We start from the raw sequence: 16302 nt of genomic DNA, 5'->3' as shown, positions 1-16302 counted from the left end.
ACAAGGGTGGGGGATCTTAACACAGGCTCACCTTACTCTTTCTTTAGAGTCTCCAAATGTCTCCTTTAAGTTTGTCAGGTCAGGATAATAGCTTTCAGGAGGTGATATTATTTCCACCAAACCAGAACTGATTTCTTTAGAAAATCTACCATGAGAAAGGATAGCTGAGTCATTTAAGTTCTGTGGGATTTTATTTATCTTAATGCTCAACTTACTGTGTTTAACATAAAACACATCAGTAACGTATACTGTAATGGTCACATCACAGTGTCTTCAGTGAAGTAGCTCATCATTGATTTTACTTGCCAGAAAATGCAAATTTTTCCAATAACAAAAGGGTTTTGGTGGGGTTTTTTTTTTTGCTTTTTTAAAAAAATAATGCTTTAAAAACAGTGTAAAATGCTACTATCCTTAGAGAAGCATAGAAATCCTGGGCCAACTGCAGATATTATACTCCTAAAAAGTATCAGAATTTTTAAAAATCAAATCAAGGTATCACAGAAAATAGAGAATTGAAAAAAAAAATAAACTATTGACTGTGTGTCTCTATATATGTATGCAAAAACCAGTTATTCAACTTTCAGAAAGGTTTAGTTGTGAGTTATAGATTATATGTCATTCTAAAGTAGTCATTTCTCAACTGGGGCCATCCTGTCCCCCAAGCAGACACTTAGCAATGTCTGGAGGGATGTGGTTGTCCTAACTGTGGGTACTACTACTGACATTTAGTGGGGAGACACCAGGGATGCTGCTAAATATCCTACAATGCATACAACATTCCTCACAACAAAGAATTATCAAGCCCAAAAGGTCAACAGTGCCAAGGTTGAGAAAATCTGTTCTAAGGTTTTTATAAGCAGCTTTACTAACTCAAATGTAATTTCTTTCACATTTGCATTCTCCCTTATTTAGTTTTTGCCAATCTGCACAAAATTCTTGTGCAGCTACCTGCCTTCGCACATATGTCCTTTGTGCTTAAATGTACCTTTTTCTGGGCTTGGTTTTCCTATACATTGAGGAAGAAGAGAACTGACAAAATCACAGCTTAAGCCCCAGAGACCTGTCCACGTGCTCTGTGGGAGGAGGGGCCAATAGTTACTGCCTTGTTCCTATATTTAAGGAGGCTATACTAAACTGTATTTATATAAAGGCTGCCAAGAAATCGAGCACTTGAGGGAAAAAAAAAAATCTAACAAATGCACAATTCTGAACTCTGCATATATTTTTAAAAATCTCTGGTTTCAGCATTTTGATGGACAAAGAAAGAGCCGCATTATTTTAAATCTAGAGTTGGCAAGTAATTGTTGCTTCTTTTTGTCTTTTTTAAGTAAAAGATACATTTTTGGGGCAAAAACATAAAACTCAGTGAAGAAACCCTTATCAAGACTAGTTTTATGATATCACTATTAAAACTATGAAGATGATATAAACACTAATACCTGAAACTTACTAAGATTTCCACCTGTTAGCTGCTAAGTGCCTTGCTCACAGCAAATTGTTACTCAATTTTTGCAGAACAGTACAGATTCAGCCATAATTTAGCACTGAGGTTTGAAACTGCTGCAAGACTATCTACCCTGACAGCAGAAGTTTTTTTCTTGGTCAACAGACTCTCTCTATATTCACTTTCTTCAAGATTAAGAATTTATTGGATAGGGTCATATATGTAGGACATTCTAATCTTTTCTATATTGAAATACACCAATTTATCCACCATCAGAAAACTGGATATATATGCACCTACTTTATGATAAGGTTAAAGACCAATTATAGATGGCCCAATGAAAAATGAACTTCACAGAGAAAGGAACTAAAAAAAGAAAGCATTTTCTTTTAGCAAAAAGCCAAAAAGTAACAGTAACTAAAAGATCATTTTCATATTTAACAACTTACTCTTTCTCCAGGTTGGCTACAACACTGTGTACATAATCACTATCTGTCTGGGAAAAAGAAAAAAAATTGTACATACATTAATGTTTTTAAATTTTTATTTAACTTTTGATAATGAATTCAAATAAATAATTAACAGCATTCAATTAAAGCAGTGCATTAAAATTTCAGACAGCTTATAGATTTGCATTTCTACTTTATTCTACTTTATTGCACTACGATATATCATTGAGTACTTACTAATACAATAAGCAGATGTCAGTTTTATTACCTTCAACTGTCCTTGTTCGATTCAGTAGAAAAAACTGAGTACAGAAATTATTTCTACCTCTTCTCAACTATCCAAACTGGAAGTAGTGAATAAATAATGGAATAAACAATAGAGAAAGATTTTTTCCATTTTTATTAAAAAAAAATAAAAGGCAGGAGGAGATAATATCTTAGCGACTCTGACATTAAATGATGAAACTATGTAATAAAAAGCAGTCATGGTCTGTATTATTATGATTCTCATTATAAGGCTGATAATGATTAGAACCCAAGTCAAAAAGCACTTTACACACAGTTAGAATTATATACAAATAAAGATCTAATACCCCCTACCAATTTTAAATACAGTCACAGTTTATATTAAAATGCTAAAAAGAATCAATCATACATAAAATATGATCTATGTTATAGATTGACAAAACACTTAATACTTGATAAAAAGAAAACAAACCAAAACAAAAAGATAAATTTTGGAAATTACAAAACTATTAAGTTATAAAAAGTTGTAGTATAGAAGATGGTCTATAAACGTATGTTAACTTTAATTTCTGTTGACTGCAAGTAATTCCTATTTTTATTGTTAAATTTAAAGAATTAGGAGTGAGACATTAAGACCACATTCTTCAAACTCTTAACTATGGAGATACAACTGGCACACCGCTCAAAATCTTCTGTACTTCCCCTATATGAACCAAATGTCAGCGATCTCTTTTGAAATAATTTATCACCAACATATATAACTAATGAGTATCTTTTCACACACCAGCTATAATTCTCGAGAATATGATCAAGGTTGGTTTATATAGATATTAATAAATTTAAAAAACAACCTGGAATTCAATTTGTTAAGCATTTATTGAGGGCCAGTGATTTGCCTATCCAAGGAAAACAGGAATACAGAGATGAACAAGACCACCTCCCTATTCCCAGTTGGCTGTCCAAGAGGTAGGTCAAGAAGAAAAAGTAAATGTAGATTCATTAAGTAATGTGTAATAATACGTATGAAATTCACATGAGCCAAATCTAATATTATATGTAATCCTTATGCTGTAATCCTTATGCTAATCAACAGAACTAACAAAAGGTTTGCTTAAACGACTGTAATTGATATCACTTTTCCACCAGAGAATAAATCCTTTCTGGTATCAGCTAAGGGAATTCTGGGAATCTTCTGAAGAAAGCTAAATGTATAACTGGCCTAGAAACAGCCAGGCAAATCGTTATCTCCATTATACAGTTGTGGTTGGAAACTGTTCTTGCCTCTCCCCCACTCTTAAATGTTGATAATAAGATAGGCAATATCAGATCTTTGGGGCTTGCTTGCATTAAATTAAAAGAGAGCACTTTTTCCTGAATCTTTTTTAAAAGCGTGTGGAGACTTTTTCAAAGGCAATATTATCACTCAATTCTCGGAATGCATCTACAAATATAAAACTGAGATGTGTGTATTCTAGGGGTACGTGAATGGTATATACGTGGGAAAGGTGGGAAGGAAAGTGGACATACATAGAAAAAGAAAGAGCATTTTTTCCTGGAGAATCAAGTGTTCCTCATGGTTAAGTAAAATTAAGTATTTTATATTAAAACTATATGCTATTGTATTAGTATGTATATGCATTATTAATACATACTACAACAGGGATGAACCTTGAACACGTTCACATTTGTTCAATGTGTGACCACATGTTATATGCCTTTACTTGTATAAAGCATCCAGAATAGAATAATCTACACAGATAGAAAGTAGATTAATGGTCTCCTAGGGCTGGGGGGGAGAAGGGTATTAATGGGTGATGGGTAAGGTGTACAGAGTTGTTTTTTGGGGTGATTAAAATGTTTGAAAATTGAGATGGTGGTTGCATAGCTGTGACTTTAAATAGTTAAATTACAAAAAAGTGATTTAAAAAGTTAAATGTAAAAAAATATTAAAAAAGAATGTTCTATTTTTCTATTTTTGATATATTTTAGGGAGTACAATATGCTATTAATAGCATATATGTGTGATTTGTAAATATCTATGTACAAATTGGGAATACCTAATCAATGGGATGCTTAACAGAAAAGCTTAGATCATATTGCTGCACTGGACCAGTCCTGGTGAGACAGAGCACAGAATACTGCACTCTAAACCAGCAGAATACACATTGTTTTCATGGAACATGAAACATGGAACATTCACCAGGATAGATCACATGTTAAGCCACAAAACAAGTCTCAATAAGTTTAAGAAGACTGGAATCACATCAAGTATCTTTTCCAACCACAACTGTATTAAACTAGAAATTAAATGCAAGAAGAAAACTGGAAAAAACCCAAATACGTGGAGAGCAAACAATCAATGGGTCAAATAAAGAAATCAAGTAGGCAATCCAAAAACAGCTTGAGACAAATGAAACTAGAAACTCGTCCCAAAATCTGGGACACAGCAAAATAAGTTTTAAGGGGGAAGTTCATAGTGATACAGGCCTCCCTCAAGAAACAAGAAAAATCTCAAATAAGCAATCTTATTTTACATTTAAAGCAACTAGAAAAAAAGAAAAAAAAAAAAAAAGGCCCCAAGTTAATGGAAGGAAAGTTCAGGGCAAAAATAAATGAAATAGAAACTAAAAAGTAAAGGTCAATGAAACTAAAGCTGGTTCTCTGAAAAGATGGACAAACTTTTAGCCAGATCCATCAAGAAAGAGAAAGCCTAAATAAATAAAATCAGAAATGAAAGAGGAAAAAAAAAAACCATATCACAGAAACATAAAGGATGTTAAGAGAATACTATGAACAATTATTTACAAATTAGAAAACCTAGAAGAAATGGATAAATTCCTAGAAACATAATCTTCCAACAATGAATCATGAAGAAATAGAAAATCTGAACAGACTAATTACAAATCATGAAGAAATAAAATCAGTAAAACAACAAAACAACAACAAACTCCTGTGGTGCCTGGGTGGCCCAGTCAGTTGAACATCCTGACTCTTGATTTTGGCCCAGGTTATGATCCCAGAGTCGAGGGATCAAGCCCTGCGTCAGTCTCCATGCTGAGCATGGAGTCTGCTTAAGATATTCTCTCCTCCCTCCCTCTCCCTCTCTCTCTCTCCTCTCTCCCACTCATCTTCTCTTTTTCCCTCTCCCTCTCTCTACCCCTCTCCCCCACTCATGTACACTCTAAGAATAAAACAGATCTTTTTAAAAAAAAATTTTTTTTAATGTTTATTTTTGAGAGAGAGAGAGAGAGACAGACAGACAGGGTGTGAGCTGGGGAGGGGCAGAAAGAGGAGGAGACACAGAATCCAAAGCAGGCTCCAGGCTCCAAGCTCCGAGCTCCAAGCTTCGAGCTTCCAGCACAGAGCCCGATGTGGGGCTCAAACTCACAAACTGCGAGATCATGACCTGAGCCGAAGTCGGTCGCTCAACCAACTGAGCCACCCAGGCACCCCTAAAACAGATCTTTAAAAAACCTCCCAACAAACAAAAGTTGGGGACAAAATGGCTTCACAGGTGAATTCTATCAAATATTTAAAGAAGAGATAATATCTATACTTCACAAATTATCCCAAAAAATTGAAGAGAAACACTTCCCACTTTACAAGGCCAGTATTACCCTGATACAAAAACCAGACAGATACTACCCCAAAAAAGCAATTACAGGCCAATTTCCCTGATGAACACAGATACAGAAATACTCAACAAAACTATCAGCAACCAAATTCCACAATACATCAAAAGGATCATATACCATAACCAAGTAGGGATGCAAGAATGTTTTAATATCCGCAAATCAATTATTGTGATACACATTAAAAAAACGAGAGACAGAAATTACAAGATCATCTCAACAGATGCAGAAGATGCACCTGACAAAATTCAACATCTATTTATGATGAAAACTCTCAACAAAGTAGGTATAAAGGGAAAGTACATCAACATAAAAAAGGCCATATTTGAGAAACACACAGTTAACATAATACTTAACAATAAAAGGGTGAAAAGCTGAAAGTTTTTCTTCTAAGATCAGAAACAAGACAAGGATTCCTGCTGTCAATACTTTTATTCAAAGTAGTATTAGAAGTCTTAGCCACAGCAATGAGGCAAGAAATAAAAGGCATTCAAATGGGAAAGAAAGTAAAACTGTCCTATTTGCAGTTGACATGATTATGCATAGAAAACTCTAAAGACTCCACCAAAAAAAAAAAAACAAAAAAAACAAAAAAAACAACAAACTATTAAAACTAACAAATTCAGTAAATTTGCAGGATACACAGTTAACACACAGAAATCCGTTGTGTTTCTATACACTAATAATGAACTATCAGGGAAAAAAATTAAGAAAACCATCCCATTACAACTGCATTAAAAAGAATAGAATAGGTAAGAAATTTAACCAAGGAGGTCAAGGATCTGCACTCTGAAAACCCTAAGACCGTGATGGAAGAAATTAAAGACAACACAAACAAAGGGAAAGATATACCATGCTCTTGGCTTGTTAAGATTCATATTGTTAAAACGTCTGTACTGCTCAAAGCACTCTACAGATTCAGTGCAATCCCTACCAAATTTACCAATGACATTTTTCTCAGAACTAGAACAAATAATCCTAAAATTCATATGGAGCCACAAAAGATCCTAAATAGCCAAAGCAATTTTGAGAGAGAAGAAAGAACAAAGCTGGAGGTAACATGCTCCTGATTTCAAACTATACTACAAAGCCATAGTAATCAAAACAGTATGGCACTGATGGAAAAAAGACAAATACTCAATGGAGTAGAAGAGAGCCCCGAAATAAACCCACCCTTAAATGGTCAACTAATCTACAAAAAAGAGACAAGAACATACAAAGGTATAAATCAGTTTCTTCAATCGTGTTGAGAAAACTGCACAGTCACATGCAAAAGAATAAAACTGGACCAGAATAAAATCTTACACCAAAGACAAAAATTAACTCAGAATTCATCAAAGACTTAAATGTAAGAAATTAAGCCATAAAACTCCTAGAAAAAAAATAGGTGGTAAACACTTTGACATCAGTCTCAGAAATACTTTTTTGGATATTTCCCCTCAGGCAAAGTAAACAAAAGCAAAAATAAACAAATGGAACTACATCAAACAAAAAGCTTTTGTGTGACAAAAGAAACCATCAACAAAATGAAAAGGCAACCTACTGAATGGGAGGAGATACTTGGAAATGATACATCTGATAAAAGGTTGCTATCCAAAATATATAAAAAAACTGATACAATCCAAAAACAAAAAACTAAAAAGCCTGATTTAAAAATGAGAAGAACTGAATAGACATTTTTCCAAAAAAGACATACACACAGGCACATGAGAAGATGCTCACCATCACTAATTATCAGGGAAGTGCAAATCAAAGCAATGTTAAACCTGTCAGAATGGCTAGCATCAAAAAGACAAGAAATAACAAGTGTTGGCAAGAATGCTGAGAAAAGAGAACCCTTGTGCACTGTTGGTGGGAATGTAAATTGGTGCAGCCACTGTGGAAAACAGTACAGAGTCCACAAAAAATTAAAAATACTGCTACCATATGATTTAACAATTCCATTTCTGGGTATTTATCCAAAGAAAACAAAACCACTGATTTGAGAAGATATAGTTTCCCTATGTTCAATTCAGCATTATTTACAAAAGCCAAGATGTGGAAGCAACCCAAGTGTCCAGTGATAGATAAATGGACAAAGAAGATGTGGTATAGAAACAACATGGAATATTATTCAGCAATAAAAAAAGAATGAAATCTTCCCATCTGTGTGACAACATGGATGGACCTGCATTAAGTGAAACGAGTCAAAGACAAACACTATATAATTTCACTTATACATGGAATCTAAAAAACAAAACAAAACAAAATTTACAAACAATAAAAACAGACTCATAGATACAGAAAACAGTGGATGCGGTTGGGGGCATTGGCAAACAGGTGAAGGACATTAAGAGGTACAAACTTCCAGTAACAAAATAAATAAGTCATGGGGATGTAATGTACAGCATCAGGATATAGTCAATAATATTGTAACAATTTTGCATGGTGATACATGGTAACCAGATCTATTGTGGTCATCATTTTATAATGTATAAAATATTGAATCTCTATCCTGTACATCTGAAACTACTATAGTATTGTATGTCAATTATAATTCAATTTTTTAAAAAGGTTGAATCACTCCAATAGACCATAAGATAGTCTCTGGAAAGATGTCATGAAAATAAAAACAATATCCACCACCTTTGATAGTTACCTTCTAAATTACCTCTTAAGATTTTATATCATTAGGCTGATACTATTGTTTAAATCATCTCTATCCTTACTCGTTTTCTGTTTATTCATTCTATCAAGAAATGAAAGAAATGAAACAAAGTCTCAAACAAATATTGTGAAAGAACTTGCTTAGAATTCAGAAGCCCGTGACATAGCAGGAGACCAGGCAAGTGAGCACGGTGGAAAGGCCCTCAGGTGGCCCACCCGTAGAAGGGATAAAGGTGCCCTTTGATTCTCTGTTCTAGTTCTGAGAAAAATGTCATTGTTATTTGGATAGAGATTGCACTATATCTGTGCACTGCTTTCACAGATGCCCGCACACCTGGGTGTCATGAGGTTGTATGTAGCATGAACACTTAATACTAATTGATTAAATACAAGGCAATTCAACTAAAACCTTAAAAATGAAAAAAAAAACCAAAAAACGGGCTCCCCCTCCAACACTTTAAAGATGATGTTCCATTGTCTCAGGCCTTCATACTTTCTAACAAGAATCTAGAGTAGTATTCTTTTCTTTTTCTGTGCATAATGTGTCTTTGGCTTCTTTCAAGATCTTCTCTTTATCTCTGGTTTTCAGCAATTTGATTAGGACATACCTGATAATGGTTTTGTGTTTATTCTGCCTAGGACTTTTTGGACTTCTTGAATCTAAGGGTTTATACTTTTCTTGTTTCCAAAAAGCAATTATTCCTTCTTTTTCCTCTCCATTCTGGAATTTCGTATGGTAGATCAATTAATATTATCCCATTGGCCACTGAGGCGCTATTCTTAATTTTTTCAGTCTTTTCCCCTATTTAATTTTGGATACATTCTATTGTTATTTTTAAAATCACTGACCTTTCCTTCTGCAGGGTCTAATCTGCCTTTAAGATTATTCAGTAAATTTTAAATTTCAGATATTGTACTTTTCATTGCTATATGTTCCACCATTTGGTTCTTTAATACATCTTCCATTCCATTCCTCATTGTTTTAAGGACTTGAAAATGTTTGTAATAGTTGTTTTATTGTCCTTTCCTGCCAGTTCTATCACCTCTGTCATTTCTAGATTTGTTTCTATTAGCTAAATTTTCTTTTAGTTATGACTCATTTTTTTCCTTGGCATATTAACCATTTTTTATTTGATAATAAACATTACAAATGTTACATTGTTGAGTGTCTTAACCTTGTTGTTTTTAAAAAAAGTATTGGGCTTTATTTTAACAGGCAGTTATTTGTTCATTAGCTGACCCTCCATAGGCCTCTTTTTAAGCTTTACCGGGATGGGCCTAGAATAACCGTTTCAAGGATATTTTAACTCCTCTGAAGTTGCCACTAAATGCCCTGCCATTCCAGTTGGTCAGAACCCATCCTGTGTGAGCAATGGGAACTGTTCGGGTTATAGTTCCCTGATCATTCCCCCTCCCCCCCAGACTTGTTAATTTCACTCTACATATGTGTGGCCCTAATACAACAAAGACAAAAAAGGCATCATCATTTTCTGTGCAGCAGTCTCCTTTCTGCAACTCTAACCTGCAGTTTCCACTTGCTCTATTTGCAACTGCCCTTCCTGCAATGTGATCTGGAATGCATCTCCAGGCAGAAAGTTGGGGGAATTGTGGTATCCACTGCACTTATTTTTCTGTCTCTGGGAATCACATCATGCACAGTCTGTTGTCCAATGTCTGAGAACAAATGAATCATATTTTGTTCAGCCTTCTAGTCACTTACAGCAGGAAAATAAGCCCAGTCCTTATTAACTCTTTCAGGGCCTGAAGCAGATGTCACTTTACATAATAAGAAACCAATGAAAATTCCAGAAAGATAATGTGTACAAGTGGCAAGTCAAAAGGACTAAAAGACAGGTGCTAGAATGGGGCTGGCAGCTCATAATAAATTTTACTTCCCTAAGGTCCAAGGAAAAGCTATTCCCACCCATTTAATGCTTGGCTTTATGATACTTTAAATTCAATGCAAATATGGCAACAAAGACTAACAAATACTAGTTAGCTTTACTAGCTTCTAAAATGGTCAAGTTGTTGAAAGATAAAAGAAAGAATAAACAACATTAAAAAACAACAACAAAAAACAACTTCATTTCTAATATATCTGTTATAGCCTTTCTTCCTTTCCTTCTCCTAAACAGTTGATGCTACAGCAATAGTTCTCAAACTTTTCTAATCAGAACCCATTCAGTTCAAATTCTTAACCACCTTTACAATTATCCTAGTCCAAGCCTCACCTGGATTATTACAAGTCTCCTAAGTAATCTCCTTGCTTCTTCCCTTTCCAAAGTAGTGTGATCCTTTTAAAAGTTAAGTCATATTATTCTCACCAAAAATGCATAACTACAATCTAATCATGAAAAAATATCAGACAAATCCCAACTGAGACATTCTATAAAGTAACTGACTAGTGTAGTCACTAATAGTTTCCAAATTCATGAAAGACAAGAAAAGTGCAAGAACTATCAGGGATAGAAGGAAACTAAGGAGTCAGAACAACTAAATGCAGTGTGGTATTTAGGACTGGATGCTAAAATAGAAAAATGACATTAGGTGGAAAAATACCAAATTTGAATAAAACCTACAGTTTAGCTATAATTAGTATTATAACAATGTTAACTTCCTGGTTTTGATCATTTTATTAGGGCTGCATAAGTTAACATTACAACAAGCTGAGTGAAGGGAATATTCTCTATTATAATTTGTGAAAATTTTCTGTAAATCCAAAATTATTTCAAAATAAAGTATTTTAAAACATTAAAGGAATAAAAAGTAAGTCAAGTGTCTTCTCTACTTGAAACCCTCAAATGATTTTGTCGTAATTATATCAAAACAGACCCACTGCCTGTTTTTTTTTTTTTTAATGTTTATTTATTTCTGAGACAGAGAGAGACAGAGCATGAGTGGGGGAGGGGCAGAAAGAGAGGGAGACACAGAATCTGAAACAGGCTCCAGGCTCTGAGTTGTCAGCACAGAGCAGGACGCGGGGCTCGAACTCACAGACCACGAGATCATGACCTGAGCCAAAATCGGACACTCAACCAACCGAGCCACCCAGGTGCCCCCCACTGCCTGTTTTTTTTTTTAACATTAAAAAAATTTTTTTTAATTTTTAAATATTTATTTATTTTTGAGAGAGAGAAAGAGAGTCAGAGCATGGCCTGGGGAGGGGCAGAGAGAGAAGGAGACACAGAATCTGAAGCAGGGCCCAGGCTCTGAGCTATCAGCACAGAGCCCAAAGTGGGGCTCGAACTTGTGAGATCATGACCTGAGCCAAAGTCAAAGCTTAACCAACTGAGCCACCCAGGCACCTCCCACTGCCAGTTTTCATAAAGTAAAATCTTATTGGAACACAACCCCACCCATTCATTTACATATTGTTTCTGGCGGTTTTTAGGCTACATCAGCAGAATTGAAAAATGTACGGCTTGTAAAACCAAAGATATTTGCCATGTGGCCCTTTACAAAAAAAATCTGTTAGCCCTCTGACTCAGTAAAAGCAAAGTTCTTACAATGGCCTGTAGCGTCCTATGTGACCTGGCCCACCCCACTCCTTCTCTGACTACTTCCTACTACTGAACCCTTCACCTTTTCTGCTCTAACCACACAGGTCTCTCCTCACTGTTTCACAAAATGTGCCAAGCAATGTTCTTGCCTTGGGGTCTTTGCACATGCTGTTAGTCAGCTTGGATTGTTCAACTCCCACACCTTCAAATCTTTCCCAAATGTCCTGACCAGTCTAATAAACCATCCCCTGGAAATCCCATACTCCCTTTCCGATTTACTCTTATTCTTCTAGCACTTACTACCATTTAATGTATTATATATTTGTTTTTTAATATGTATTTTTCTATAATGTAAACTTCATTGGGCAGAGGCTTTGTTTTATTCAATGATATGCCTGGTACTTACCAGTATTTTGGTAAATATTTGTTGAACTATGAGCAAATTTTATAGGTTATTATACATGTACAATTTCTTCCTAATGGCATCTGTATGATTTGTAACAAATGTATAAGTAAACATCTTAAAATATAACTGCTAAAGAAATTATAGGTCAAAAACACTACTGATGCACTAACACAGTAATCTGTAATTTAAAATCAAGAATAGAAACACTAGACAGATAATCAGCAAGTCTACAGAAGACTTGGAACAACACTACGAACCTGACCTAACAGACACTTATGAAACACTCCCCTTGACAATAGCAGAATCCATTCTTTTAAAGCACACATGAAACCCTGTCCAGGATAGACCATCTCCTGGCCCATAAACAAGTACTGATAAATTTAAAAAGCCTGAATTAGAAATCAAACAACAGAAGGAAATTTGGGAAATCTACGAATAGGTAAAAATTAAGCAACACATTTCCAAATAATCCATGGGTCAAACCAGTAATCACAAGGGAATTTAGAAAGTATTTTGGTCTGAATGAAAATAAAACTTAACAAAGTTTATGAGATGCAGCTAATGAGAAATTTATACATTAAAATTGCCTCTACTAGAAAAGTTCTCCAGCCAAAAATGTAAGAATTCACCTTAAAAATCTAGAAAAAAGAGGGGCGCCTGAGTGGCTCAGCTGGCTAAGCGTCTGACTTCAGCTCAGGTCATGATCTCACAGCTCATGAGTTCGAGCCACACGTCAGGCTCTGTGCTGACAGCTCAGAGCCTGGAGCATGCTTTGGATTCTACGTCTCCCTCTCTGTCTGCCCCTCCCCCACTCGTGCTCTGTCTCTGTCTCTCTCTCAAAAAAATAAACATTAAAAAAAAATTGAAGACACTCTAGAAAAAAGAGTAAACCAAACTAAATGCAAACAGAAAGAAAGAAAAATAAAAAATGGAAATTAATGCAACAGGAAAATAAAGAAATGATAAAGTTAACAAAACTAAAAGTGAGTTCTTTGAAAAGATCAAAGAAAAATGTCAACTGAAGAGCATTAGAGTGAGGTCTGTCTACTTTGCCTGATTGCCAGCAAGCCAGGGCTAGAAGACATAAAAAGTCTCAGAGGAGAAGGAAATGGAGAAGGGAAAAGAAGGAAACGGCAGGGGAGGTAGAAGAGTGAGGACAGGAGACTACTGTTTAGTATAACAAACTCCACTGACTACTGGGATTCTTCAGCCATGTGCATTTACAACTAATAAATATTTTTTTGAAGTGCAGAAAAACAAGAAAAGTAGAGAAAAAAAAATGTCCCTGTGCAATGCTAGATTACACGTTAAGGGGACAATCTATTGTCCAGTGGGTTTCTTTTTTAATCTCTTCCAGTACCTTCCTCATTTTGGTACTTCAATAAGTGTTTGTTCACTGAATACTTAGCATGATATCTGTACTTCTGCCTTTATTAAAAAAGATGGCTAACAGGTAATTTATGAGAGTTTGAGCAAACCTAACTATACAGAGGACTACTGTTTCTGAGGCTACTATACTCCTCCAGTACTTTGGGTGGTAACAAGTTCTGAAGCATTCAGGTAATGAAACTCTGGCTGAAAGCACACTAAACTACCTAACTAGAAAAGACTAAACCACTTATATAGAATTTGCCTATAAAGATAGCATTGACATTATACAGAATTATCAATGAGAAATGGATACAAAACTGCAAACTCGATTTTCAATACTACCAATATTAACAACCAAGCTTCTCAAGCTCAAAAGGAACCCAGCGTGGTTCCAATAATCAGAGGTAGCCTGAAGAACTGCACAGACTAACTATATTTGCAGGAAGCAGCCTGACTCTGTAGCAGCCACAAAGAGAGTCTTTGACTAGAAAGAAGAAAAAAAAAAAAAACCCTAGTCTGGAACACTATTCTGCCCCCTCCTCTTCCTATAAACCAGTGGCCTAGGGAAAAAAAAGCCACTTCCTTCTATGATGATTCATAAAAAAGGAACCAGCACAGCAACTGTACAAAAAATGAGAAAAAAGGAAGAAATTCAACAAAACCTATGAACGAATAAAAAAAAAAAAACTATACTGAGAGCCACAAAACAGAAAAAAATTGTGACCAGATATTTCCCATTATTTTTTTTTTTAATTTTTTTTTTCAACGTTTTTTATTTATTTTTGGGACAGAGAGAGACAGAGCATGAACGGGGGAGGGGCAGAGAGAGAGGGAGACACAGAATGGGAAACAGGCTCCAGGCTCCGAGCCATCAGCCCAGAGCCCGACGCGGGGCTCGAACTCACGGACCGCGAGATCGTGACCTGGCTGAAGTCGGACGCTTAACCGACTGCGCCACCCAGGCGCCCCATATTTCCCATTAATTTAAAAGAAAAAACACACAGCTGAAGCACTTGTCACCATGAAGCAATACCAGATATTAGAAATGATTGTGAGGATTCTAACATGTATATGGAAATGCAAAGGACCTAAAATATCTAAATCAATCCTGAAAATAACAAAATTGGAGGACTTAACCCAACCTGATTTCAAAACTTAATTCAAAGCTATAGTAATCGAGAAAGTAAGGTCTTTGCATGAGGATCAACCAACAGGTCAATGGAACAGAACAGAAAAAGAGACCCACACTTATTTGGTCACTGGATTTTCAACAAAGGCACCAAAGCAATCCACCTGGGAAAGGAAAGTGTTTTCAATAACTGGTACTGGAAAAACAAACACCCAACATGAAAAACAATGCAAGTGAATACTTTGTTACACCATAACAAAAATTAACCCAAGATGGATAACAGACCTAAAATAGAAAAGTTAAAACAAAGTTTTCAGAAAATATGATCTTCACAATTTGGGGCTAAGCAAGGATTTTTTAGGTCATAGAGAATAATAATCACAAATGTAGAAAACACTGATAAATTAGATTTCATCAAAATTAAAAACTTCTACTCACCAAGAAAATGTGAAAAACATAAAAAGACTTCCACAGATTGCAAGGAAATACTCACAAAACACCCCTAACTGACAAAGGAATGGTATCCAGTATATATAAAGAATTCGGATAACTCAAAAACAAAATACAAAAAACAACCACACATTTTTTTTAAATGGGCAAATGATTTGAAGAAACTTCCCCAAGGAAGATACATAAATACAATGGATTAATGATGGATAAAGGATGGATAGGTAGAGGTATGATAAATAAAAATACTAAAACCTTAGTAGTACATTGCAGGTGTTATGTATACAGGTGTAACTGTAAAATCCTTTCAACTTTGTTGTATATCTTAAATGCTAATAGAAAGAGCATTCAAAAGTTCTTTCCTTAAGTTAAGATATGATATGATCTTATCTACCTAAAGAGCATATTATGTGCCAGGGAAAAATGATCCACAATGGTTGAAACCAAGACATGTTATAGCAAGATGACTAAGCTTTAAAGACAGAAAAAGAATCATTTGGGCAACTGGCAATATGAGTTTCTTATAGCAAGGAGTAAGAAGTGTGGAAGGTCATCTGGCTAGCCTCAGCAGAAGCACTACTCCCCATTCACCCCAACTCCTCAAAAAAGAAAATGTGACTAAAAGCTTCTATACTTTTGCGAAGAATAAAGACAGAAGATAACATTTTTGACTGCACAGAACCTCAGGGAAAACTGGTTATATGGACCTTTCTTAAGAAATTAGAAAATGAACTTTTTAAAAAAAATTTGTAATTTTTTAAATTTATTTTTGAGACAGAGACAGACACAGCATGAGCAGGGGAGGGACAGAGAAAGAGGGAGACATAGAATCCAAAGCAGGCTCCAGGCTCTGAGCTGTCAGCACAGAGCCTGACGCGGGGCTCAAACTCACGGACTGTGAGATCATGACCTGAGCTGAAGTCGGACACTTAACCGACTGAGCCACCCAGGCACCCCGGAAAATGAACTTTAATCAGTAGATTTAAATAGGTTAGCAATTCAGAAACTACTTTACGTTTACTTAGGATTAAG

General features: G+C 35.3%; 1 protein-coding gene across 2 annotated transcripts in view; it reads right to left on the bottom strand.

Annotated features, from left to right (window-relative positions):
- The window catches only part of MGAT4A (alpha-1,3-mannosyl-glycoprotein 4-beta-N-acetylglucosaminyltransferase A), a 121756-nt gene that overhangs the window by 32811 nt on the left and 72643 nt on the right, over positions 1-16302 (bottom strand). For both annotated transcript variants that reach the window (XM_053890612.1, XM_053890611.1), the window contains exons 6-7: positions 1894-1940; positions 32-145 (exon numbers count right to left, since the gene is read on the bottom strand). In XM_053890612.1, coding sequence (XP_053746587.1) covers positions 32-145; positions 1894-1940 — 161 coding nt within the window. The remainder of the gene's footprint in view (positions 1-31; positions 146-1893; positions 1941-16302) is intronic.

The sequence above is a fragment of the Panthera pardus genome, unplaced genomic scaffold (genome assembly GCF_024362965.1).
Source record: "Panthera pardus isolate Hobbes unplaced genomic scaffold, ASM2436296v1 HiC_scaffold_25, whole genome shotgun sequence".
In the NCBI taxonomy this organism is placed as follows: domain Eukaryota; kingdom Metazoa; phylum Chordata; class Mammalia; order Carnivora; family Felidae; genus Panthera; species Panthera pardus.
This window is presented reverse-complemented; position numbering and strand designations above follow the sequence as displayed.